The sequence below is a fragment of the Delphinus delphis genome, chromosome 12, assembly GCF_949987515.2.
Source record: "Delphinus delphis chromosome 12, mDelDel1.2, whole genome shotgun sequence".
Lineage (NCBI taxonomy): Eukaryota > Metazoa > Chordata > Mammalia > Artiodactyla > Delphinidae > Delphinus > Delphinus delphis.
In genome coordinates this window covers 26,737,950-26,762,542 of record NC_082694.2, presented here as the reverse complement: position 1 = coordinate 26,762,542, position 24,593 = coordinate 26,737,950, and the positions used below count along the sequence as shown (strand labels likewise).

General features: G+C 51.2%; 3 protein-coding genes across 10 annotated transcripts; 1 reads left to right on the top strand and 2 right to left on the bottom strand.

Moving 5' to 3' along the window:
- Positions 1-68: 68 nt before the first annotated feature.
- Positions 69-3,121, bottom strand: AUP1 (AUP1 lipid droplet regulating VLDL assembly factor). 6 transcript variants are annotated; one of them, XM_060027475.2, is made up of 12 exons: positions 2,938-3,091; positions 2,719-2,856; positions 2,489-2,639; positions 2,105-2,289; positions 1,773-1,845; positions 1,608-1,681; positions 1,313-1,379; positions 1,115-1,217; positions 865-981; positions 633-748; positions 327-445; positions 69-241 (listed from the first exon to the last, which is right to left on the bottom strand). In XM_060027475.2, the coding sequence occupies exons 1-12, from the start codon at positions 2,985-2,987 to the stop codon at positions 205-207; spliced, it is 1,230 nt and encodes a 409-aa protein (XP_059883458.1). In that variant the 5' UTR covers positions 2,988-3,091; the 3' UTR covers positions 69-204. The 6 variants fall into 6 exon arrangements, 4 of the variants coding, with proteins under 4 accessions (XP_059883458.1, XP_059883460.1, XP_059883456.1 ...); XM_060027477.1 differs by lacking the exon at positions 2,719-2,856 and having other exon boundaries at positions 2,938-3,099; XM_060027473.2 differs by having other exon boundaries at positions 2,489-2,856.
- Positions 3,122-3,281: 160 nt separating this feature from the next.
- On the top strand, positions 3,282-6,519 carry HTRA2 (HtrA serine peptidase 2). 2 transcript variants are annotated; one of them, XM_060027471.1, is made up of 8 exons: positions 3,283-3,868; positions 3,982-4,186; positions 4,276-4,470; positions 4,694-4,726; positions 4,957-5,062; positions 5,206-5,275; positions 5,944-6,039; positions 6,147-6,518. In XM_060027471.1, the coding sequence occupies exons 1-8, from the start codon at positions 3,363-3,365 to the stop codon at positions 6,310-6,312; spliced, it is 1,377 nt and encodes a 458-aa protein (XP_059883454.1). In that variant the 5' UTR covers positions 3,283-3,362; the 3' UTR covers positions 6,313-6,518. The 2 variants fall into 2 exon arrangements, with proteins under 2 accessions (XP_059883455.1, XP_059883454.1); XM_060027472.1 differs by lacking the exon at positions 4,694-4,726 and having other exon boundaries at positions 3,282-3,868; positions 6,147-6,519.
- Positions 6,520-6,596: 77 nt separating this feature from the next.
- On the bottom strand, positions 6,597-24,315 carry LOXL3 (lysyl oxidase like 3). 2 transcript variants are annotated; one of them, XM_060027469.1, is made up of 14 exons: positions 24,219-24,315; positions 22,491-22,815; positions 20,606-20,769; positions 19,758-19,972; positions 9,716-9,932; positions 9,316-9,496; positions 9,027-9,181; positions 8,624-8,791; positions 8,327-8,489; positions 7,838-8,081; positions 7,630-7,745; positions 7,413-7,549; positions 7,193-7,304; positions 6,597-7,009 (listed from the first exon to the last, which is right to left on the bottom strand). In XM_060027469.1, the coding sequence occupies exons 2-14, from the start codon at positions 22,801-22,803 to the stop codon at positions 6,936-6,938; spliced, it is 2,259 nt and encodes a 752-aa protein (XP_059883452.1). In that variant the 5' UTR covers positions 22,804-22,815; positions 24,219-24,315; the 3' UTR covers positions 6,597-6,935. The 2 variants fall into 2 exon arrangements, with proteins under 2 accessions (XP_059883452.1, XP_059883453.1); XM_060027470.1 differs by lacking the exon at positions 24,219-24,315 and having other exon boundaries at positions 22,491-22,819.
- Positions 24,316-24,593: the final 278 nt, after the last annotated feature.

Below are 24,593 nucleotides of genomic sequence, written 5' to 3'. Positions count from 1 at the left end.
CTACAACCAAGGGAAAAGGAACTTGCTATGGGGCTTCTGAGACCCAGAGAGGCAACAGAGACCGTGAGTGAAAACCCTGAATTTAATGTGATATTGGGGGGAGCCCCATCCCTCCCTTTTTACCACCCACCCATCCGGCCTGTTGTGAGTTGGGTGAGGGCTGCCCCCAGTCTCCGTCCTGCGGCTCTGGGTGCCATCCTGTACTCAGTCAGCCTCCTGGGCCTGCCTCTCTGTGAATCTCCTGTGGGACATAAGGAGAAGACACTGTATGGGTTTTGTCGTATACAATCGGCCCCTTCCTACCCGCTGTTCTCTAAGCCCCTCACCTTCTTGCGTATTCATACAGCGCCTGCTTGCGCTCCTGCAGATTCTCCTGCCGGGCCCAGGAGGACTTGGCAAATGTTAGGGCTGTGGGCTGAGGGGTCGCCGGGCCAGAGCTGGGGAACTGAGGTGATCACAATGTCAGAGGGCTTGCGAAGTCATCATCATTAAACACGCATCGAATGCCTACTTTGCAAGAGAGGCACTGTGCTAGGGTCTCAGGATCAAAAAAACAGACGTCAGGGACAGGGGATATGCAGACTGTCCCATCCCACCCCAAGTCTTGGACCTGCCCATTTTCTGGGTCTCACCTTGGGCGTGGAGGCTGTGGGAAGGGCCTGGGTCCTCTCAGTGATGTCTTCAGGCATGAAAGTTACAGCTCCCTCAAGCAGATTAGTGATAGTCAAGTCTACACAGCCAGTCCTGGCTGGGCAGAAGGGAAGAGAGAACAGGACAGTCTGTTTCCCTGTTCACCTTCTCCCTTCACCACCCACTTCCCCTCTCTATGCCTGTCTCCTTACGTGAGTCTACCCTTTCTCATACCCAGGTCTCTCTGGATGACACCCAGTGGCACATGGGGTAAAACCTCCTTCACTCTCTGAGCCAGAGTTGCCAACTGCACATCAGGAGAAGGTCCAGGGGAGGGAGGGAAAGACTGGGCTGCAAAAAAGAAATACGAAATAAGGTGAGTGGAGAACTAGGAGGACGGAGAGGCTGACTAGTACAGGCATAAGGAAGAAAGCACAACAGACTGAAAAAAAGCTAAAAAGCTTTGTGTCCAGAGGCCACAAACCTGACTGGGGACGCAATCTGGGGTGTCTCTGTCGCTTCATGTGCTCTGCTTTGTCTGCTGGAGTGAGTTGTGTCCCTGTCTGGCCCAACTCTTTGGCCACCAGCTAGGGAGAATTGGAAGATTCGAAGTTTCTTAAGCCTTCCTCTCCTTCCCCATAAGGAAAGAACCCACCTCCACCCTGCCTGTGTCCCCTACCACCTGTTGTACACGGAGGGAGAACTCCTCACTCCCCTCCCCCAGCTGTCGATGAACAGGACGAAGCCACCTGAAAAAAACAACCCAGGACCATGTTGGGGGCACCCACTCTCCACTCTGATACCTCTTTTCTTGGAACAGTGGTGGTGAGGATAGGGGAGATAGTAAATACTTTATATTGCCTCTGTGGTAGGACCTTGATATTAAAAGATTTGCAAATGGACAGGACAGAGGCAACTACTTCCTTGACCTTGAGACGAGTTTCTCCCAGCCACCAAAAAGTGAGGACAGTTAATACCTTACTTGATACACCGTGAAAGGGACGAAAAGTGACCACAGCAGTTCTGAGACCCAGGAGGCATCTGACACCGTCTGAGGGGAGGGCATGAGTGAGGTCTAAGCCAGGGCCAGGAGTGGGAAACTTCCCCTCCAAACCCAGAGCTTCCCTGTTGAACACACTCACCACAGAAACTAGGGGTCTCTGGACTCGCAGGGTAAGAGGCTGTACCACATCCTGGATAGAAAATGGCCAGGAACTAAAAGAGGGAAGAGATAGTAGGATGGGATTCCAGCCAACCCAGTCAGCAGCTCATACCCGACTTAAAAACGGGTAACTGTCAAACTGTACAAGTAGAAATATGGAGAATAAAGGGATTCAGGGGAAAGAAGTAAAAGTGGACAGAAAGTAAATGAACTAGTAAGGGAGGGGGTAGGTCTGAAAAAGGCTGTGAAAACCCAAGGGCTCCCAGGCCTGACCACCTACACAGTTGGAGACAGATACCTGTGCTCACCCACCTGAAGCGCAGGAGCCCCTCCCGGCCATTGGTGGCCTCTTCCTCGGGGAATAGCAGCAGAGGGGTGGGGGGAAGCCTCGTTGAAGCACAGAATCTCTTGAGTGACTCCACCAACTCCCCCCGCCCATCCATCTCCATGAAGCCCCGAGACCAGCACACAAAGCTGGGGGGACTATTGAGTAGAGGCTGGGAATGGGAAGGAGAGAAAGAAAGAAAAAAGAATGTTGGGGAATGAGAAAAACTGACAAATGGGTAGAAAAAGGGGGTCAGAGGTAAGGGTCAGTATCTTGTGGTCCCCAAAGGAAACCCGGACACGGAGAGGGGAGCCTTGAGCTGGGCCCCAGGGAACCGCCCCGTGGCACTCTCGGCTTCGTCCCTAACTCACGGTGCTACAGCTGGTGAGCAAGTTGACTATGTTGTGGTCGAAAGGTGTCACGTGGTTGGAAATGAGGACCCTGACGCGGTGATCTCGGAGTCCGGAGTCCTCCTGCCGGGCCACGAGCCCCAGCACTGCACACATGGTCCGCACCACGAACCTGGGAACGCCGGCAGTGGTGACTGCGCGGCCTCCGGCCAGGCCCAGCCCCGACCCTCCCCGAGCGCCCGGGTCGGAACCTGCGAAGGACGCTGTCTGGTAGCGCGCAGCTGACCAGGAAGACGTGGATCCCAAGAAAGACGCGCAGAACGAGAAGGCAGAACCCGACTGGAGCGTAGAGCAGCAGCGCGAGAAGCAGGAAGCCGTCACCCGGGAGCCTGGGGGGCGAGAGGCGGGGTGATCGGGTGCCGAAGGCCAACTGGACGCGGGAGCCGGTCTCTTCCCTCCGGGGATCTTACCGGTGCGAATCAAAGAGCCGCTCCGGCCCCGGCGACGGGGGAGGCTCCATTGCCGCCGCTTTAGGGGTGCCGGGCCAACGCCGCCGCCATCTTCGCACCCCGCCGCAGGGGCTCTTGGGAAGGCGGAGTCTTCGGGCATCCGCCCAGGGTGCCGGGACCCGAAATCCTGAGGCGCCCCGGAAGGGCTAGCGGTCCCAGCATGCCTCGCGGGCCCTTTGACCACCTCATAACTCGCGTCCCACTGGGACCACAATTCCCGGCATTCGCGGGGCGGGGGCGGAGTCGGCCTTCCGGAATCCTTGGTTCCGGCGTGCACTTCTGGAGACTTCAGGTACCGGCGTGCTCCGCGTCCCGCTGTCCGCCCGCTAGCGTCCAGGGCGCCTCCTCTGTGCAGGGCGGGCGACGAGGCTCCCGAGGCGGAGCTGATGGCTGCACTGAGGGCGGGGCGGGGTGCAATCTGGAGCCTCCGAGGATGGCGCGCTTTGGGAGGGGGTCGCTGGGGAAAGGGACCCCTGTTGACCCCTGACTTCCGGGCCTTGCTGACGTTAGGAACTCCTGACCCTCGGGCCCGAGTGACTTATGGGACCCCCAGTTTCGGGGCCCGGTTGTCTGTGGGAGCCCCTGAACCACGAACATGTCTGACGTCGGGGACTTCGGATCGCCGAGCACGGCTGATCCAGGGGACCCCAAATCCCCGGATCCGGGAAGACTCAGGGACCCCTGGAACCCGTCCGCGCGTGTGGCTGGCGGTGGCGCTGGGCGCTGGGGGGGCAGTGCTCTTGTTGTTGTGGGGCGGGGGTCGGGGTCCCCCGGCCGTCCTCGCCTCGGTCCTTGGCTCGCCGCCTCCCTCTCCCCGGAGCCAGTACAACTTCATCGCGGACGTGGTGGAGAAGACGGCCCCTGCCGTGGTTTATATCGAGATCTTGGGCCGGTAACGGTGGGGTAGACCCGGAGGAACCGAAGCCGCGGGTAGAGGGCGGGCGAGAAGGAGGGTCCGAGCCTCCTCACATCCGTGCTTCCCCAACCCCCGCCCCCCTATCCCAGGCACCCTTTTTCGGGCCGCGAAGTCCCTATCTCGAATGGCTCAGGATTCGTGGTGGCTGCCGACGGGCTCATCGTTACCAACGCTCATGTGGTGGCTGATCGGCGCCGAGTCCGTGTCAGGCTGCCTAGCGGCGATACGTATGAGGCCGTCGTCACAGCTGTGGATCCCGTGGCAGATATCGCCACGCTGAGGATTCAGACCAAGGTGGGGGTCTGGGCAGGCCATGTCTGGTTGGGGCTCTGAATTTGCTCACATCTCCAGATGACAAGTCTCTTGTACCCATTCTCCCTTAGGAGCCTCTCCCAACGCTGCCCCTGGGACGTTCAGCCGATGTCCGGCAAGGGGAGTTTGTCGTTGCCATGGGAAGTCCCTTTGCACTGCAGAACACGATCACATCCGGCATTGTCAGCTCTGCTCAGCGTCCAGCCAAAGACCTGGGCCTTCCCCAAACCAATGTGGAATACATCCAGACTGATGCAGCTATTGATGTGCGTCCTGATAAGAGAGAAATGACAGACTAGGTTGGGGGAGGGGGTAGAGGTGTGTGATAGATGGTGGATTAGCCTGTATACAGAGGTTGGGTGGCAAAAACCGTGCCCACCCCTTCATGGGCTGGTAAAGGAGAGAATTTGGAGCAAGTGCCTCCATCCTGGTTTTGCCCCCAGGCATAGAGTCCCTGGATCTCTTCCATATTTTCTCCTTGTCCTGCAGTTTGGAAACTCTGGCGGTCCCCTGGTTAACCTGGTGAGTGGGACATCCTTTCCGAGAATCCCTGCCCCAGGTCAGTGTGGGAAGGGGTGGGTTTTCCCTAATTCAATGATGTTTGGTCAAGTTTCTGAGCAGTTTCTTGTTGGCTGTCTCCGGAATCCAGCCAGGTCTCCCCGACTCCCCAACACTCCCTGCTACTCTTGCTCAGGTACCCCCATCTCCTACTATTTGTTTGGGCTAGAGAATAGTGGGCTCTGTCCCAACAGGATGGGGAGGTGATTGGGGTGAATACCATGAAGGTCACAGCTGGAATCTCCTTTGCCATCCCTGCTGATCGCCTTCGAGAGTTTCTACATCGTGGAGAAAAGAAGAGTAAGCCTGGCTTGGGGGTAAACGGTTTCCTTTAAGTAGTGGGGGGTGGAGGTGGGGGCTTGTTGGAGAGGGGTCTGTTGGGAGGAGCAGGAGGGGGAAGGAAGGATGTAGCTGGGTGGGGCTTATTTGTCCCTCTGTCACAGATTCCTGGTTTGGAAGCAGTGGGTCCCAGCGCCGCTACATTGGAGTGATGATGCTAACCCTGACTCCCAGGTATGAGCTATAGGGGTAGGGCCATCAGTGTAACCAGTTGTGGGCACCTGGCACTTCTGTTGAGCTTCATTCTCAGTTCTGTCTTTATCTAAGATGAGTTGCCTCATACTTGGAACTATCAGAAGAGCTGTCCTCTCTCATCTTGATTTTCTCACCCCACTCCACTTCGCATACCTCCCACCTGATTGATTTCATCCTGTTATTGCTTTGATTTACAACCTCCAATCCATTAGCCTGGTGTTTAGGGGCCATTTTCCATGTCTTCAACTCAACCTTCCGGACATGGCTTCCCTATGAGTATATTCTGTTCCGTCCAACTTAATTTCCTAATCCCATGTTTTTGTTTATGTTGTTCTCATTTTATATAAATATAAGACCAATCCTTCTAGGTTTAGCTAAAGTTATGCCACCTCCTTCTAGCTTCTCTTAGGATTTTAGAATGACATTAGTGCTATTGATTTAATACTGTCATTTGGAATTAGTTACCTTTTATATACATGTCCCACTTCCTAACTGCTAGAAGGCAGAAAGTGAATTGTTTTTGTCTCCAGAGGATCTAGTGCATGCCCTATCCATAACTTATCAGTGTGTTGATGAGAGATTTGAGGCGAACCCAGAATTGGGAGAGTGCCGTGGTGTGGTTAACAAAGTGATCTGTGTCCTTTCAGCATCCTTGCTGAACTACAGCTTCGAGAACCAAGCTTTCCTGATGTTCAGCATGGTGTGCTCATCCATAAAGTCATCCTGGACTCCCCTGCACACCGGTGAGGGAGAGACTGCACTGGGAGGTGGAGATGGGTGAGGTGTTTATGTGCCCTTGAACTGGGCCATCTATTCCCTCCTTTATCTCTCTGTCCACTTTTTGCCATAGGGCTGGTCTACGGCCTGGTGATGTGATCTTGGCCATTGGGGAGCGGCTGGTACAAAATGCTGAAGATATTTATGAAGCCGTTCGAACCCAATCCCAGCTGGCAGTGCGGATCCGGCGGGGACCGGAAACATTGACCTTATATGTGACCCCTGAAGTCACAGAATGAATGGATCAGCAAGAGTAGGAGGCTTCTGCTCTGATTTCTACCTTGCTTTCCTGGCTTGGCTTCTTATGGCACCCGGATGGAGGATTAAATGAACCAGTTGGGGGCAGGTCCCTCCAACTACCAGCACCAATCCCTGGGCCCTGAGGAATCACAAAAACACTTTTTATATAAAATAAAATTATACCTAGCAACATGTTATACTCAAAAATGAGGGGAAGGGTGGCGCACTGCTCTTTCCCCCCACAAAAAGGCTAGAGGTAAAGCCGTATCTCCCTGAACTGAGAGGAGATATTGGAGTTGACCATTCTGACCTCCCTATTTAAGAAAACGAGCTGCTGCTGTCTTTTCCTGGGCAGTCAATCAGGTGCGCCTCTTTGTGGCGTGCTTGGTTTGGTGCTGGGCCTGGGAGCAAAATTCCCCATGCCTGGCCACAGATCCAGACAGCCGGCGTAAAAGGAGGGCAATAACTTCTGCTTGACAGTTCTACACCCACAGTGCACAATGGATGAGTGCCGTGGGCCTGCTGACGTCAAGGATTCCTTGGTAAGCTCCTGAGGTAATGGCAGCCTCAGACCCCTGCCATTAGGGGCCAGTTGTGGTCTGCAGAGGAGGGTGGTGGCACCTTAGATGATCTGGTTGCTGGTCTGGCCAGGGTAGCGTTCAAACCTCCTGTTGGCCTCTTCACTGAAGGCATCGCCTGCAAGGTGAACATGTGGTTTGGGCAGGAAGATTGACCCGTTGTGGGGAAGGGTGGGTAGAAGTGGGGAGACTGGAAAATACGGAAGTGGGTGGGAAGACATAGAAACAACCTAGGGAGAAGAGAATGAAGGCCTTTCCCTCCCATCCCCCAGTCTTTCTGGCTTCTCTTCCCACCAAATACCAATGTGGCAGTTGTGCACCCAGATGCGATGTCCATCATATTTGCAGTTACATTTCATTGCATTGTTGGTGAAGTCACTTTCTGCTACTTCAAAATTGGGGTTGATGACCACCTGTGAGTGGGAAAATGCCAGCTTAACCAGCTGCAGTCCTCAAATCCAAATGTGTCTTTAATAAACACTCCTCCCACTCAATAGCTGGAAATCTTAGATCCCAGGCACCTGCAGAATGTAGTTTCCTGGCTTCACATCTGTGATGTCAATCCATTGACAGTCGATGTCATGCCGGTAGAGATCCCAGCAACCCACAGTAATGCCCTGCTCTCCAAAGTTGGCACACTCATACCTCTTGGAGACATCTGAAGAGATAAGCATATGTCAGTGTGAGGCAAGGCTGTGGGGATGAGGAAACTGTAGTCTACTCTAGGCCCCAACTCACCCTCCTGACACTCGGTGTCTTCTAGACAGAAACTAGCTTTGTGGCCCTCAGCCACCTTGGTGCCGTTGGGGGTCAGGATATCATAGTGAGTGAAGATGTCCATACTGTGATAATGCCTGTGGGGACAAGGGAACCCCTGTTTCCTTCCCTGCCCACAGCAGGCTTGCCCCGTCCCCAGTGGCCTTGCCCTTCTACTTGACCCTCTCACCCATGACACTCATGCCACACCCAGGAGTGGCGCCCAGCCTTGGGCCTGAAGTCAGCGCGTCCCAGGTTGTGGATCTGGGAGGAGAATCGGAGCAGACGCCGGTGGCCGTAAGGCCAGTTGGCTGAGCGGGCCGAGCTAGCCAGGCAGTTCTCTTCAGCAGCACAGTACAACATGTGCAGGGGCCTGTCCTCGATGTACGCGGTCTCCTGCACCAGTGCTGAGTGCAGCAGCAGATCTGACGCGGCTGCACCAAGGAAGGAAGGAGAGGGTTAGAACTCACTGCTGAGGGGCAGGGACAGATGGGAGTGCGTCCATTCTCACCCCCACCCCCTGCCCCGCATCCCCTTCCCCCCAACCCCCAGAAAGTTGGGTGAGACTGGTTTTCTGCAGGGAAGGCGGACCCCTCCGGATTGCAGCTCTCTCTCTCCCTGCAAAGGGGTAGGCCACAGCCTCCCTTCCCTGGCTTGAGTCACCCGACCCTTCACTCACTCTCAGAACAAATGACTCCAGCAGTGAAATGGCTTCCTGTCCTCTTGCAGGCGACGTGGGTGCCATGATGAGCACATTGGTCCAGGGACAGCTCAGTCCCTGTGCAGTGCACTCCACTCATCACCACCTCTGTTATATTCCCTGAGTCCCAGTACCAGGTCTCCTGGGGACATACAGAGGTGTTTTTGTGAGGCCACCATCCAGCCTCCCAGGCCAAGGGACTCATTTTGACAGTCCTCTGCCCCAAACACAGCCTTTGGAGGCAATAGCCTTGGTTCCTCTCTCCTTCCCACTCACCTGCAGGCCATGGTTGGCATAGCCCAGTCCGAGTTGCCTGCAGGCAACCATGGCCTCCAGTGTCCCCCAGTCATCCCCACAGATGAGGCCCCAGCGAAGGGACCCAGTTCCTCCTGTTTGCACCTCGACTCGCCCTTCATGTCGGCTGCGGCCCCCGCTGAGTCGGATCTGTAGTGACACAATGGAAGTACTGGGGAAGCTTTTGGGGGTGGAGTAGTGGGAGTCTGTAGCAGGCCTATGGCTGAATGATGATTCAGAGGCACTTAAAGGGCTAGCAAGTTGTGGCATCAGGTGGGAGCTGCAGGATGGCAGGGGCATGGGGCAGTGGGCATCAGACTGCAGATCATGACCAGAACTGGATAGGATGTGAGACACCTGAATCAAGGTGGAAAGAATGACTGACCTTGGTCTCTACCCCAGTGTAGGGCAGGTTGCATCGGACTCCAGCATCTTGGCTATGGGAACAGTCCTCAGCTGTGATGTTCCTGTGGGGGCACTTCCAGAGGGAGGGTTCCTGGCCAGAGCATCGAACTTCACTCAAATGGATGGCACCCATGCCTAAGGTCAGAGGTCAAAGATCAGGAGGTTCTAACTTCCTTATCTGTCCAGGGGTCTCCTTCCTAAGGAATGTACCCTCCCCCAGGAGTGTGTACCTCCTCCTTCCCTCTCCCTCCCACCTGCACCCCCCTCACCCTGCCCCATGCGGGCACCGCTCAGAGCCTCTCGAGCACTCCCGAAGCCCAGCTCCCGACACACCACACTGGCTGCCTGCAGGTCCCACTTGCGGTCACAGACTGTGCCCCACGTGCCAGCCTTCAGGACTTCTACCCGGCCCTCTCCTGGGTGGGCTCCACCCTTTAATCGCACTCGGGCCTGTAAAGGAGAGAGAGGTGCCACGCAGTGAATGGAAACATCAGCACAGAGAGGGCTGAGTAGACCTGGGAGATGAATGAGATTCTGGTGGGAGGGAGCATGGGAGGTAGGAGGTTCCTCTCTGTCCTCAAAGGTCAAGGCTGTGCTTAATCAGGGGCTGGCCAGGCTAGGGGGTTCTCCGCCTGGGGTGGGGAAGGTCATAGTCACTGTCTCACACACCTCCCCCTGAGGCTTCGACTGTTGCTTCTTCTGGCCACTGGACGCTGCGTAGAGAGGGCTTGGCACACAGCTCACCACCGCAGGGCCCCCCCCAGGGCACCTGGTGGTGTCATTGGCACGATAGAACTCCAAGGAGCAGAGAGAGAGGTGGGCCTCCGTGCCCACGCACGCCACCCCATGCAGACCAAAGGAGTGTTGCTGCCGCTGGGCCAGCAGCCTGGGGGGACAGGAGTGGGAGCAGTAGGGTAAAGCAGTGCTCCTGCCTCTTTGCCCACATCCCTCCTCCCACTCCGTGCCTCCACCCATGACCACTTTAGCCCTTCTTCTTCCCCTCTTCTCCGCAAAAACACAGAGACAAAGAGACAAAGGTAATGGCGAGTTTCTAGGCCGAAAGAGCCTAGATTACCTGGACGGGGGCTGGTCCTTGGGGACCTTCTGCAGCAGAAGAACCCTATGGGAAGGAAGGCTCGTCTTGACTTGCCTGACAGAAACCTTGTTCTGTACGGTTTCAGGGTGCTGGCCCTAATGGAGGCTGAGGCTGACGCTACTGTGCAAAGACAATAGGAAGCCAGGACTGCCCAGCTGGAAGAGATGGGTAGGAGGGAGTAGCTGACACAAACAGGAAGCCTGAATAGCCAGAGTGAGCAGATCCTTCTATTACGCTGTGACTGAAATAACTAAATGAGTCAGGATGCAAAGGAGTGAGTAAGTCTTGCGTCTACATGGCTTCTTAGAGGCCAGAGGGGTTTCCAGGCCAGAGGATGATGGGCAGTTATGGAAGAACAGACCAGATGGTGAACACAGGAAAGACTGGAGCTGGTATATACAGGAACGAAGATGTACAAATGCAAGACAGACAAAGAGGGGCCACGTGACCAGAGAAGGAGAGTGAATATGAACAACAGAAGGGTGAAGATATCCCCAGACCTGAGCTGAACTGTATGAGTCTTTAATGAGGTAGTCCATGCTTCTGCAGTTTAAATGTAACAGAAAGAATGTTCCATAGCCCCTCAAGTGGGAAAATGGGACTAAATTAGAGATGTTAAAACTTGGAAACACAGCGGAGAGATGCTAGAGAGAATGAGGAGACTTGCTTATTGACACCAACGGAATGAGATACTGCAGTGAGCCATGTGATGAGAGAAGTACTTTCTTCCCAGAACAGCTGGTTTGAACCCAGAGAGGAAAGGAACCAGATGAGGCCTGGTGTTGGTGGAGTGGGTCTGTGAGGCTGGTTTGGCAGTGAATTATTGCAGTAATGTGCTCCATTACTTGATGTCAGAGGAAGGAAGGAATATGACGATTTGAAGCCATTGGCTGGGAAGACACAGAGAGATGGACAAGTTATAAACAAATCAGACAAAGGAAGCCTGGAGACTTTACAGAATACCTTTGCGAGCTCAAGATAAGTGGATTCAAAGAGACCAGGTATTCTCCCAAAGTCCTGTCTGGCTGAAAATAAAAGTCAAAGACGCCATCAGAGGAAAAAGACATCTCTCTTCTAAACTCTCTCCTCCTTTTTTCCCCATAACTGACAAAATAAAAACACCAGTGTGCATTTTAATGTGGGGGGTCAGGGAAGGCCAGAGTATGGCCATGTTGGGCAAGATGACCCTAAGCTGGAAGGGCACTACAAGAACACCCCCAAATTCCAAGCCCCTTTGAAGGCACCAGAGGGAGGAGCTGGGGAATGAGGGGTACCAGGGGCCACTGGGTGATCTCGGAATGCTGTGAAGAGAGGAGGAAAGAATAGAAAGGGATGACTTCTCTATGCCTCAACTACTGCTGAAGAAGCTATCAGAGAGACTTTTCATGGACAAATTGCCTTTAGAAACCAAGTGAGACACAATCATCGGGCTTGGAAGCTTTCCATTCCCTGGGCTTCTGAAAGAACCCAGGAGGAAAATGATGGGACTGGGAGCCTAACTGTGTGAACTGGGCCAGAGATCAGGACTTCCATGTGACTCCATCCCTGACAAAGTTTCCAGAGGGGATCCTCAGTCTCACTTCCAAGCTGGTAGCACTTATTTTTAACAATTAAATAAAGGTAGGATGGGAACACTGATCCCTTAGGCAAACTTAACTTCTTGGGGGAGAGGCAAGCATGGCATCTGAAGGACAAGAGTGCCAGAGTATCGACTAAAATCTGCTGGGGGAAGATAAATAAGCATGTGGAACAAGGGTAGTCAGTGGATGAACTTCTGAGATTTTCAGAAATCCTGTGACAAGCATAATTCCTCAGAGAACCACATAAGGGCCAGTCTTACTTTACATTTCGGTGACTCATCTGGAAGGTGGCTTGTAACAGTTGCTGCTGCTCTTCCACCTCTTGGTGGAGGCTTCTCTTGGACCCCCTCCTGACCACAGCCCGACGCCCCTGACTCGTCACTCGGCACTCCCTCTCCTCTCCACTTAGCCTGAACTTTATTTACCTCTTGATTGGCCCCCTGCCCACTCGGGGTTTGGGTTTGGCTTTAAGCTTGATGATTGGTCTGAAAAAAGGAGAAAGAAGTTATTGGAGGTAGTGGTCAGGTATGTTGCCAGGGAAAAGTAAAGGATTATTATTATTATTTTCTGTTTCTAGGAAGGACCCTTCATGCAGAGTATGGGGAGGGGCAAAGCCAAGGCAGTCAGATTTTCCACATATACTGCTGCATACCACTTAACTATTTTTGGAATACATGCTGCTCTCTGGGTTCAGCAACAGTTATGAGAAAACTAGTTATGTCAATCCAGGTGGTGAGGGGAGAGGAGATAAGAGGAATGGTAAAGGGAGAAGAGAGAATGGGAATGCAGATGAATTAAGGGAGGTTAGGAGTTGGGGCAGGGGAGGAAGCATGCAGGTGGCTGAGGCTGGAGTCCAAGCTATTTGGGGGAAGTATAAAGATGCAGAGGCTTTTCCTAAGCCATTCCTGCATTATTTCCTCCTTGGGCTTCCTAAGATCAAAGCTTACCCATCCCCATGCCTGCCTCCCCTCCCCTCCCCCCTGGAATGGCCATTTTCCAGTCATATCCCTGATTCATCAGCTTGGGTTCTGGGATGGACATGGATAGGCTGCCTTCCATCCATCCACCTCCTGGGGTCACAGGGATGAGCAGGAGGTCCCGGGGCTCTTGCCCCATTACCTTCCAAGGGGCTTGGAGCGTCGGGCCGAGGCTTTGGCCGCTCGCTTCCTCAACTTTCTGTGAGGATAAGACAACAGCAGAGTCAGGATCAGTCTAGAACTAAGTGGGAAAAGCTAGTGCAACTGGGACCAGGGGCAAGATTTCTTTTCCAATAGTTAGAGGGCTCCTGGTGGCAGGATCTTATAACATCAGATACCTCCAAAGTTCAACCCTTCACAGCTGTTTGGCCTCATAAGCACGTAACCAGACAGGTGAGCAGCAGTGAAGGACATGGACTCGGGGCTGATAAAGACCCTATACCAGGACCCACAGAAATTAGGTTAAGGCAGACAGGGAATAAGGACTCTTGGGTTGATATTAGGGCTGATCTAAACCTGGAGGGAGGGCTAGGGGAACGGGTGTAAGTAGAAGGGTGTTAGGATTGTTAGGATTGCCAGACTGACTAGGCAAGGAGAGGGAACTGGCTTGGTCACACCTAGAGAGGCTATGTATTCTTTTCTCGGATGCTCTCTGGCTTCTGGCATGTCCAGGCCTGAGGCCAGTGAACCAGGACCACGGACCAAGGCTGGATAGTAAGGGACATTAACTTGGTCTGACTGCGGAGCATAAGGCCAGGCTGCTTAGGATGACAGAACCCTTCCTGCTTTAGTTAAATCCCATATGCTTTAGTCATTGCTTTAGTCATTCACAAACTGAGCTCATTTCCCAAACTTACTTCCAGGGATTAAGTTCTAAAACCTTATTTCTTCTTAATTGGCCTAAATATTTGACCTATTTTATTCTTCAAGAAGTTGCCTTAAGTCTAATGCATGGAAACTAGGTCTGTTTCTCCACTCATTCTCCCTTTGATTTCAAAGACTTTCACTTTGCCCCCTTTGTCCTGCCCAACTATGTATAATGAATGCAGGTCTTGTCTGTCCTTACAAAATTTATGGAATTCCCTGTCATCCTCTTAGTTATCATCTCTTTGAACATGTTCCTGCTCTGCTGTTTCTCTTGAGGAGTCATCTTTGGATGTGGTATACTATGTGCAGATGTGCTAGGATTTTAATAAATAGATTTTAACAGGGCTGAATCTGCTTGGTACCTCCTGCCCTGGCTTCTTACTGAGGATGTACTTAGTTGGTCTTTTTGCCAAAACGTTCAATATGTCCAACATTTCTAGCAAAGAGTCTACAATAACTCTTGGGTCCCTTTCCTGAAAGACTACTAAGAAACTTTCCTGAGACGCTACTAAGAGTTTAGAATGTTTCATCATATATGTATAGTGTGAAACTTTTTCTCTAGATGTGTTTTTCTCAAACATGTCTGAAATGAAGTATACTTGGCACTTTCTTTCACCAGTAACCCAGAGAGATCATTCTGATCTCCAGCGTTGTATTCAGAAAAATGTTGTATTACCTAGAAATTTAGAATTACTTCTTCTCTAAGTTATATAAGAACTATGTAAGGTCTTTATATTATATATTATATGGTATATATAATAATATACATTATAAGGCAAATACAGGTTACATTAAGGACCTGGTACTTGTTTAGGACCAGTACTGATATTTGTCTTCATTGATATTTCTTCATTCACAAATGTGCTTGTTTTCCCTATCATTTGTTCCTTCAACCATCAAACATAAAAAGCTACCTGCATCTGCACATCCTTTTCTCATTCCAACTGTCTTTCTTCTCTAAGGCCACTGCCCCCAAACGTTTCTGAATTCCTTCCCCTATGTTCCTTTCTCTCCTTCTCAATTGAGAAGTTGCACATAACCTCTCCTTCTCAATCGAATCCTTTTAAACATGTTCAGCTCTCTCTCTGTCTCTTACACACACACACACACACACACACACACACACACACACACACACACACACCCTCCACCCCACATCTTTCTCCCTCTTCATAGAAAAACTTTTCAGTGGTTGTCGATACTCATCATCTTTCCTGCCACTCACTCCTTAACCCACCCCTTTCTGGTTTCTGCCCCCCCGCATCACTCTGCGATAATAAATCCAGAAGATTTTTTTTCTTCTTTTTTAGTCTTCATCCCATTGACTCTTGGTAGCATCTGGCACTGCTGTTCTCTCTTTCCCTCCTTGGCTGTCACAACACTACTGGCCTTGTTTCAGTCCTAATTCTGGTTGCTCTTTCTTGGTCTTCTTATCAGGCTCCTCCTCTATATAGTCATTTAAATTTTTAGAGCTCTAAGGCATTCTTCTCACTCCACATCCTCTCTTTATATGTTCTCGTTCACACCTAACCTTGTATATTCCATTGCCTTCTTGATGTTCCTACTTAGATATCTCAAAGTTATCTAAAATTTAATGTGGGTCTAAAAAATAAACATAACTCTTACAGCAAAATCTACGCCGGAAACCTAGGAGTCAACCTTGACTCTTCTCTCTTCAATCCGTAACGAAGTCCTGTCAATGTTCTGTCCTAAACAACTCTCTAATCCATTTGCTCTTGCCCTTCTCTAAACCATTCTCAGAAATGCAGTCAAAGTAATCTCTCAGAGCCACAAACCTGATCATGTCCTCTCACAGCCCTCCTCATTAAAAAACTTCAATGATTTTCCATTACTTTTATCATAAAGATCCAAATCCTTAACATAGCCTATAAGGTCTTCTATGATTTGGTGCCTAACTAACTCTCTCGTCACCTCTGTATTCTGAGCACCTTGCACAGTGCTTGGCAAATAGTAGGAGTTCAATAAATATCTATCAAGCTGAAATGAAATAGAAGAGTGACTTCTTAAACAGCACTTAAGCTCTTAGAACTTCAACTTCTTTGCCTGAAAAAGGGCAGTAAATTGTTCAATTATCTGTACATTATTTTCCTCTTCTAAGATTCTACAACTTTCACATGTTCTAGGGTAGAACTAACAAACCAAGTTTAAAAATGATAAATATATCACATTCTGATTTTCTTATTCTGTAAATCTTATGACTTCCTCTAAAAGCTAGCAGATGCATCTTCTTTCTCTAAGGAAGGTAGAGTTGTTTATAACTATCTTGCCTAGGCTTTATAATTGTATTACCTACGAGGATTCTCCCTCTGTCCGACTTGACCTGTGACGGTGTATCTATACCATATCCAAATCACAGAATCTCCCAGGACCCCTGTAATCTCTTTCCCCACTAAGAATGAACACTGTACTAAGTATATTTCCTTCTCCAGCCTTCATATCCCAGACTCAGTAAGAGATCCCAATAGGTACACAAATATTCCTGATTTCCGAAACTTACTTGAGGCTGTATATACGTGGGGACAATTCCTGGGCCTCAAAATGCCCCGGGACGGCCCACGTCTAAAGTTAGTTCATATTAACTTGAAGCCCAGAGATGCCTGATGGATACCATCCTTCTCTTGAGCAGCTTCAGTATCATTTTAGTTCTTTCTTCTCTTATTTTCTATATTCTATCAGTCATCCTACATCTATTCATTCCCCTCTCTCCTCGTTGTCATCCTCCCCATCAGCTTCATGTTTATAACTCCTGACTAATCTTACTGCATCTAGAACTTCCTCTTCCAGTTCACTACTATCAAACTTTTAAAAACATTGGCCTTATTTTATCACTGTCCCATACAAGTACTTTTATTTTTTAATTTTCCATAAGATAAAGGTAAAACTCTCCAATCTGGCATTAAAAGTGTTCCATTTTCTAGCCTTACTCTATCCATTCGGATCTTTCTTCCACTATTTCTCAGTATAAATCTTCTACTCTTGTCAACTGTCTTTCAAAATATCCTATTCATTTTCATCTTTGTTGGGGTCAGCAATAACTTCATGTTGCTAAATCCAGTATTCATTTCTCAGTCCTCATGTTTTTAGACCCATCAGCGGCACTGACACACTTGATCACTCTTCCTTGAAGCACTTTACTTGGCTTCTAGGCCTCTACACTCACCTGCTTCTTTTTCTACCTCACCTCCGTTTGCATTTTTTTTTTTTTTTTTGCGGTACGTGGGCCTCTCACTGTTGCGGCCTCTCCCGATGCGGAGCGCAGGCTCCGGACGCGCAGGCTCAGCGGCCATGGCTCACGGGCCCAGCCGCTCCGCGGCATGTGGGATCTTCCCGGACCGGGGCACGAACCCGCGTCCCCTGCATCGGCAGGCCGACTCTCAACCACTGCGCCACTAGGGAAGCCCTGCATTTTATTGTTGTTGTTGTTTTTTGTTTGGCCACGCCGCACCACGCCATGCAGCACGCGGGATCTTAGCTTCCTGACCAGGGATCGAACCCGTACCCCCTGCATTGGGAGCACAGAGTCTTAACCACTGGACTGCCAGGGTAGTCCCCTCTTTGCACTTTGCCTTATCTTTGCCTTATCTCCCTGAGCTTGATTCTGCCACATCCCTTACAGTCTATTCTTAACAAAGCAGCCCAAATAATACATAAAAAGTGGAAGTCAGATGTCACACCTCTGCCCAAAACCTTATCTCACACAGAGTAAAAACCAAAGACTCTCACATGGCCCTACATGATCTGGCTCCCCATTCTTTCCCTATCTCCTCCTGCATCACGTGTCCTATCATTTTCTCCCTTGTTCACTCAGCTCCAGCTCCAGGGGTCTCCTGGAGCATGACAAGAATCCCCCATCCCCCACATCGTGATACACACCACCACACTCCCCAGGATCTTCTCATTTATGATGCCTCTTCCTGGAGATGCTCATCTAGATTTTTGCATAGCTTGTGCCTTCGCCTCCTTTAAATATTTTCTCAAATGATGCCTCCTCTGACCTATTTAAAACTGCAATCCCAGTCCCGCTTCCTAACCCTTTCCCTGCTTTATTTTTATCTATTATGCCCTTTGCCATCCTTACATTTTGTAATGTTACTCGTTTTCTGGTATTTCCCTAGTCCATGAGATCAGGGATTTTTGTCTGTTTTGTTCATTATTGAATCCCTAGTATCTACAACAGTCCCTGGCACACAGTAGGCACTCAATAAATAAATGTTGAATGAATGACTTTCTACACTTTTGTTCATGCTACCCTCTTCACCTGAAATGCCTGCTATTTAAATCGTACTAATCTTTCAGAACCTGGTGTTTGGATTAGGAAAGGTAAAGAACAAGCACAGGGAAAGAAATATAGCCCCAAGGTAGATAATAACAAAGGAGCACAGCACATAGATGTTTTAAACCATATGAGTCCCTATGCCAGATAAAGTATATTCCTTGGGGCTGAAAGATGTGTTTCAGAGCCAAGGCAAAGAAAATCTGAGCAAGTATGGAAAAGACTGGAGGTTGGATAATGTACTGATTTTTGAGAAGGAAGAGGATTCTTCAATCTACAGATAATATTCTAGAATAAGTTATTAAATAGAAAGTTTGTGAGCATTGAGGAAAAATATGGTGATCCTTAGAAATCTAAAAGGATTTCAGTAAAAATTAGCCCAGTCAAACCACCAAGATTTCCTTTCTTGGTAAGATTACTAAATTGGAAGGCTGCAGAATGGCTGTGAACATAATATAGCTGGATTTTAGCAAAGACTAATAACATCTCCCATGATTTCATTACAGATAAGATGGTATAATGTTGGCTACATCATTGTAGTGTTCAGTTTGTTCCCAATTGGCTGAAAAAACATTTTACAACTAATGATTAAAGGTTTGATGTAAATCTGGAGGATTCATAAGAAGAGTTAGACTTTGGTTTTAAAGATTTCAACAATTTTAACAGTCACTTTGATGAAGTCAGGAAGCAGAGCTATCATATCTATTGAACAGAGGAGGCAGGGAGGGATGACAAGTGGAAAATAATGTCAAGATTCAAGATAATCTCATGGGATCATCATGGCTTTTTAATGGTTTTTAAATGATGTATAAACTAATAGGGTAAACTCAACAGATTTAGGCTGCTCTATCAGTATCAAGGATGAGAGAAGACCCAATTTAGGTGATTACAGGGTCAATATGAGCAGTGGGATGCTGCCTCAACAGAAAGGCAATGCAAAATCTACACATGCTTTAATTAAAAGTGAGCATTTCTGCTGTACCCTGCCCTGATCAGACCACATCTGAAGTAGTGTGCCCAGTGGAAGGTCACCCAGATGTTAAGAAGTCTTCCTGCAAAACTGATCTAAGGAAGAGATGAAGAAAACAATCATTTAAATTACAGAGAAATTTCTAAATTTCTCAAAATGCCAAATTAGATGCTCCAGGGAAGCGAGACGCTGTTAAGCACAGAACCGGTCACCAGTGTGATCCGTTTCCTAGAGGCCGGCGCGTACACCAGGGCTCCAGAGCAGGTGAAGAGGGCCGGCTTCTGGGCCGAAGCATATTCTGGAAAACTTGCCTAGGAGTCCTGAGGGCTCGCGCGGTCACAGACGCCTCGTGGGCCGCCTGGACCCAGGGAGGCGCCAGGCCCCTCCCGGCGCCCTCCGGCCTTCAGGGATTGGCGCTCTGGCAGGGACCCACCGCCCCGGGGATGCTCCGGGCCTGTCACCTTCAGACTCCCGGCGTCCGGCCCCGCCCCAGTTCCGCCTCTGCAGGGCATGGCCGCGCCCCCACCCCCCCTAACTCGACCCGCGGGCTCCTGGGCCGCGCCAGCGCCGGCACCGTAACCGCGACCGCCCGCGGGCCTGCGGGCCGCTGGGCATGGCCTCGCGACACCCGGCGCTCGCCCCGGGTCGCGGAGACGCCGCCTGGCGACCGATGGAGTCACGGGCACCGACGCCATAGCCGCCGCTCACCCCGCGCCGGCTTGGGCCTCTAGAGAGCTCGAGCCTCGCCGGTCCCGTGGCAGACTCGCCTCGGGGACCGCTTCATGGTCCCGCGATATTTCTCAACTCTCCAGTTTAGCAGAGGCCTCCACATTTCCCCACTCTTCCGGAGCCCAGGTTCCCCCAGTGCCGCAGCCCCCTCGGAGGTCTCTCAACACCATTCCCTAACAAGCGCCCTCGTCCCTTCACCTGTAGAAGGCCACGTTGACCCTCTTTTCGCTAGGGAAGCCCAGCATCCCGCAGACCACGTGGCTGTTATGGGCGCTCCATCCTTTATCACACACTTGCGACCAGCCGTCCGGAAGCCTGACTTCGACCAGTCCCTCAGTCACGGGCAGGGGCCGCCTGCCCCGCCCAACGGCTGGTCGAATTCGTACCTCCTCCACTTGCAGGTGATGCTCTACCTGGGGATGGGACCACAAGTAGAGGAAGGAATCCCAATGACACCTTTCGTATGTCCGGCCACCCTCAAGGAACCCTGATTGAGTGTGCTTGCTGTAAACCCAATGGCGAGACGGGGCTGAGAGGCAGGCCTGCTCTCTAGGAGGTGTGTGGGTGTGTTGACCCTCCTGCAGCCATGAGTGTGCAAGGACATGCTATGCTCTGAGAAATGACTAAGGGTCCAGAAGAAGCTGGGGAAGGAGCATCTAACTCTGCCTGGAGCCTGAGGGAGCACTTCACAGAGGAAGTGGTATTGAAGGAGGAGGAGAAAGTAAGAAGGGAGATGTCCCCGGAGAGGAGGAACATCTGACGTGAAGGAGAGCACAGTGCCCTGAGGACCAGGGATGAAGTTGGAGAGGCTCATGCCAGGCTTAGTAACTTGAATGCTAATGCTAAAACCTGGACTATACAGTGTCTCGGAGCCCTATCATTTTGTGCCCCCCCAAGTCCCCCACCAACCCAAATTATCCCCTTGGGCATATGGGATCCTCTACCTTCTAGTATCTGCGCATATAACCACTCCACAGCCCCCTGTGTCTCGCCACCCTGGGTGGTGTGTGTGTGTGAGTGTGTGTGTGTGTTTATGAACTACAGACCTCAATGACATTGGAATCCGAGAAGCCGGGGAGGCGCTCGTCCTTGCAGATGACCCCGGCATCCTCATCGTGGGTACAGTCACTGTTCCCCCAGCCCCGGGAGGCACATTCAGTCACACTCCGCTCAGTCCCACTGCAGCTCAGGTTGTCCAGCCAGATGCGGCCTGTGGAGGGGCGGGAGATAAGGGGACAGAGGGGCTTGGAGAGGTAGTATGGGGATGTTGGTGAGAATGAGCATGGAAGCCTCATACCTGGTAAGGTAATGAGTGGGGAAGGGACAGGGGACCCTGGAAAGGAATACGAAAGGGAGCATAGGATTGATGGAGGGTTGATAGTGATCTGGGGATACCCAAGAATTTGGTAGGGTGAATAAAAAAAACCAAGAGTCAACACTGAAGTTCTGATCAGCCCTTACCCATTCAATGACAGCTACAATTAATCAAGTACCTACTGTATGTGAGGCAATCTGCCGAGGTATGTACATATGTGAGCATCCTTAGAACAGAGTTGCCAGAAGGTATTATCACCATTTCGTATAAAGAAATTGGAGTTCTGAGGAGTTAAGTAACTTGACTAAGACCACAGCCAATACATGGGGGCTTAGGGATTTGAGCCATTTGTGAGATTTGGAAATGTAAAATCCTTTCACCTCAGCCTTACATTCTCCCATGTGCCCCCCATGTGCATTGCCACGTTGCCCTGCGTTCTTCTCTCTGCCTGGACCAAACTGAAATGAATATCACCGACTTTCTCTCAGAATTGGGTGGCCCCTCAAAGGTTGGTCCCAGCTAATGTGCAGGGACCCCTCATGCATATCCTGACAGGACTTACCCAGCTTCTGCTGGGATACCTACCTCCTGCCCCAGCAGGCTGTTGGAACCATCACAAAGTCCTTGAGACTCTTTTATGACTCCCCCACTCCAGGTCTGATTCAGTCCTTGATGCCATCCAGAAAAATCCCTCAGCCAAACGACTGTACTCACATTTGAAGACAACCATCATGTAATTGTTATCCAAAGCTTTTTCCTTTCATACCAAATATCCCTGGTTTCTTCAGCTATTCCTTGAAAATTGGCTTCCAATCTTTCACATCTGGCCAGCTCTCCTCTGAATATACTTCCATTTTTAGGATCTTAGTTCCCTGACCAGGGATTGAACCTGCACCCTTGGCAGTGAAAGCGCGGAGTCCTAATCCTGGATCACCAGGGAATTCCCAGTACTTCCATTTTCTACTGTCTCTCTGGAAATGTGGCATCTAAAGTGACACTTCATTCCAGAAGTGATCTAGCCAGTGGAAACTAGGGGATTAGCTTCAGACTGCACCAGTTTCTGTCTATCAATCTCACTGTGAGCTCATACAGTGTAAGCACCCCCAGGTCTCAGAATTGTTCCTAATCCCCTACTACCCACATTCATACTTGTCTTTGGTAAGTTCCAGCTTGTTGGTTTCAGCTCTGGTCTATAATCTGATTTTGTTGGCTGCAGTATCTGTGATTCCTTCTGGCTTTGGGACATCCAGACATCATTTACCTGCTTTCAGCTTCCCATGAAACCAGTTGTACTTTAATCATACAGGGCTCACCTGTGTCAGCGCTGTCTTTGCACGTGGCTTTGTAGACTCATACTTTTGCAGCAGAAAGGAACTTAAGAGTTCACCTAGTCATTTTGCACATGGGGCATCTGAGGCTCAGAGAAGGCACTGACCAGCCTAATTTCACACAGCTCTGAGAAGTGACTGCTGGTTGGTTTGTCCCCCATGGTTGTACTTGACACTGGCTTTTCTTGGTGTTCTGTGTCCCTATGGCTGTGCCATCCTGGTGTTCCCTCTCCCTACATTTAGGTTGCACTTTGGCAATACCTAGGCTGTGCCTGGAGAATTGCTCACCTGTTCCAGGGCCGTATTTGGCACTGTGGGTCCAGCCTGTGGCCTCTGTGAAGCCCAGCTCCCGGCATAGGACATGGGCAGCCTGCAGTGTGAAGTCGTCATCGCAGATGGTGCCCCATTCGCCAGCCCGCTGGATCTCCACGCGGCCCTCGAAGGGCTTCCTGGGGAAGCCGGCCAGCCGGAACCGTAGCCCCTGGCTCCCAGCCCTCTTCTCAGGGGCCGTGGATGGGGATGGAGATGCCAGGCACGAGCTGCACAGCAGGCACAGCAGCAGCCCCCACAGGCTCCACTGCCAGACACTGACAGGTCGCATGGCAAGGAAGGCCTGGGTGCCCCAGAGAGAGAATATGTGAGAGAAGCTGAAATTGAGCCAGGCCCAGGTCTGAGAGAGGTCATGAGGGGAAAAGAGACACTGGTTAAGACCAGAGACAGACAGTGCGAGAGAAAGAGAGGGACCCACGGACTAAGAGAGACAGTGAGAAAGGAACACATACTAAATAAGAGCAGAAACACAGAGTCAAAGAGGCACACAGACTGAGAGACCCAGATTGGGGGGCGGGGGAGGGAGAGAGAGAGGCTCTCCCTCCCTTTTGTGAAGAATAAAACTCTCACTATTAGTTGTTATGTCTCACAATGTCCTTTCCCTAGTTCTGCTATCATCACCTCCATACCCCGACTCGTGGGTCAAGGAGACCCAGTGATCAAAAGACAGAGATTAGAGACCAAGATCAGAGAATGGTCCAGATAAATAGGAAGAGACTGAGCAAGAGACACGGAGAGGGAGACCCAGACAGAGAGAATGTGAGAGGAAGGGAAACTGTGGGAATGAAAGGGGACCAAACAGAGACAGTAGAGAGAGACACAATGTTGAAGATGGATAGAGAGGGATCAGGAGAGAGCCTGGCACACAGAATTGGGGGGCAACTGAGAAAGGCAGGCAATAGGTGAGGAGGAGGGGAACTGACAAGAGCCAAGGAGCAGAGGCAGAAGGGACCCAGATGATCCTATTCAGCCAGTCAGACAGAGGACAGATAGCTACTGATTGTGGAGACAGGCAGGCAAGGAGGGGCTTAGGAGACCCTCGGAACTCAGGTCCCCTGAATGGGAGCCAAGCCGAGTCCTCTCTGGGCAGATTCCAGGCAGAGAAGGCAGAGAACCAGAATGCACTGGAGAACTCTTGCACATCCTACAAGCCCTGCAGGGTCAAGGGGCCCAGGAGGGCCAGGCCTCAAGGTGGGGGGGGGAATGGGGTGGGGTTTTCCAAGCCTCCTGCCAACACCGCCATCTCTGTCACGGGCAAGCGGAGGCGAGAGCACCAATCGGCTCCTCTGCCAAGGCCTTCCCTCTGTCTGGGGCGGAGAACAGCCCCTCTACAGCGAGCTCCCCCCTCCCCCCCCCCACATGCTTCCCCCAACTCAAACAACCCAACAGGGCAGCTTTGTTTGGGAACATTTTGGCTTGGGGACCCAGGGAGAGGGCCTCACAGAGGAACCCCCAGCCTTAGGGCCCTCCCGGCTGCCCTATTTGGAACATCCTGCAGCCCCCGCTCCCCAATATCTGCTTCATTTCTCCACTCTTCTTGTGTTTCACTCTTCTTTGACAATAATAAAACCCTCAGTAGCTTGACTTCCCTTTGACTTTATCCCACATCACCCCTTTTCCCAGGTCCCTCCACCATCCTCCATCCACAACTCTCCTTCCTCCCACGGGCAGCGTGACTCCCCCTACCTGTGGCTGAGCGGGGGCCGTAGCGGCTGGGAGAAGAGTCCTGGTCCTGGAGTTCAGTCCTAGGACTTACAAAAAAAGTGCTTGTCCAGGGGAGACTTACCCCCCTTTCTCCCCCAGCCCTTTCGTTCCTCCCACGTCCCCTTGAGCCCTCCCACATTCCGCCTTCTCCCACGATCCCTCCCAGGCCAATTCCCTCCTCTTCTCCTCCCCTCCTCTTTGGAGCAGGCCGCAGTCGCCGCTCCACCTCCCTCCCGCCCCCCTCCCCGCCTCCCAGCCTGCTTAATAAAACTTTCTTTTCTCGCGGGTTGGGTGCAGGGTAGCTGCGGCCAGAGAGCTGGACACAGAAGAGGCCACGGGGCCGCAGACCGTCCTGCG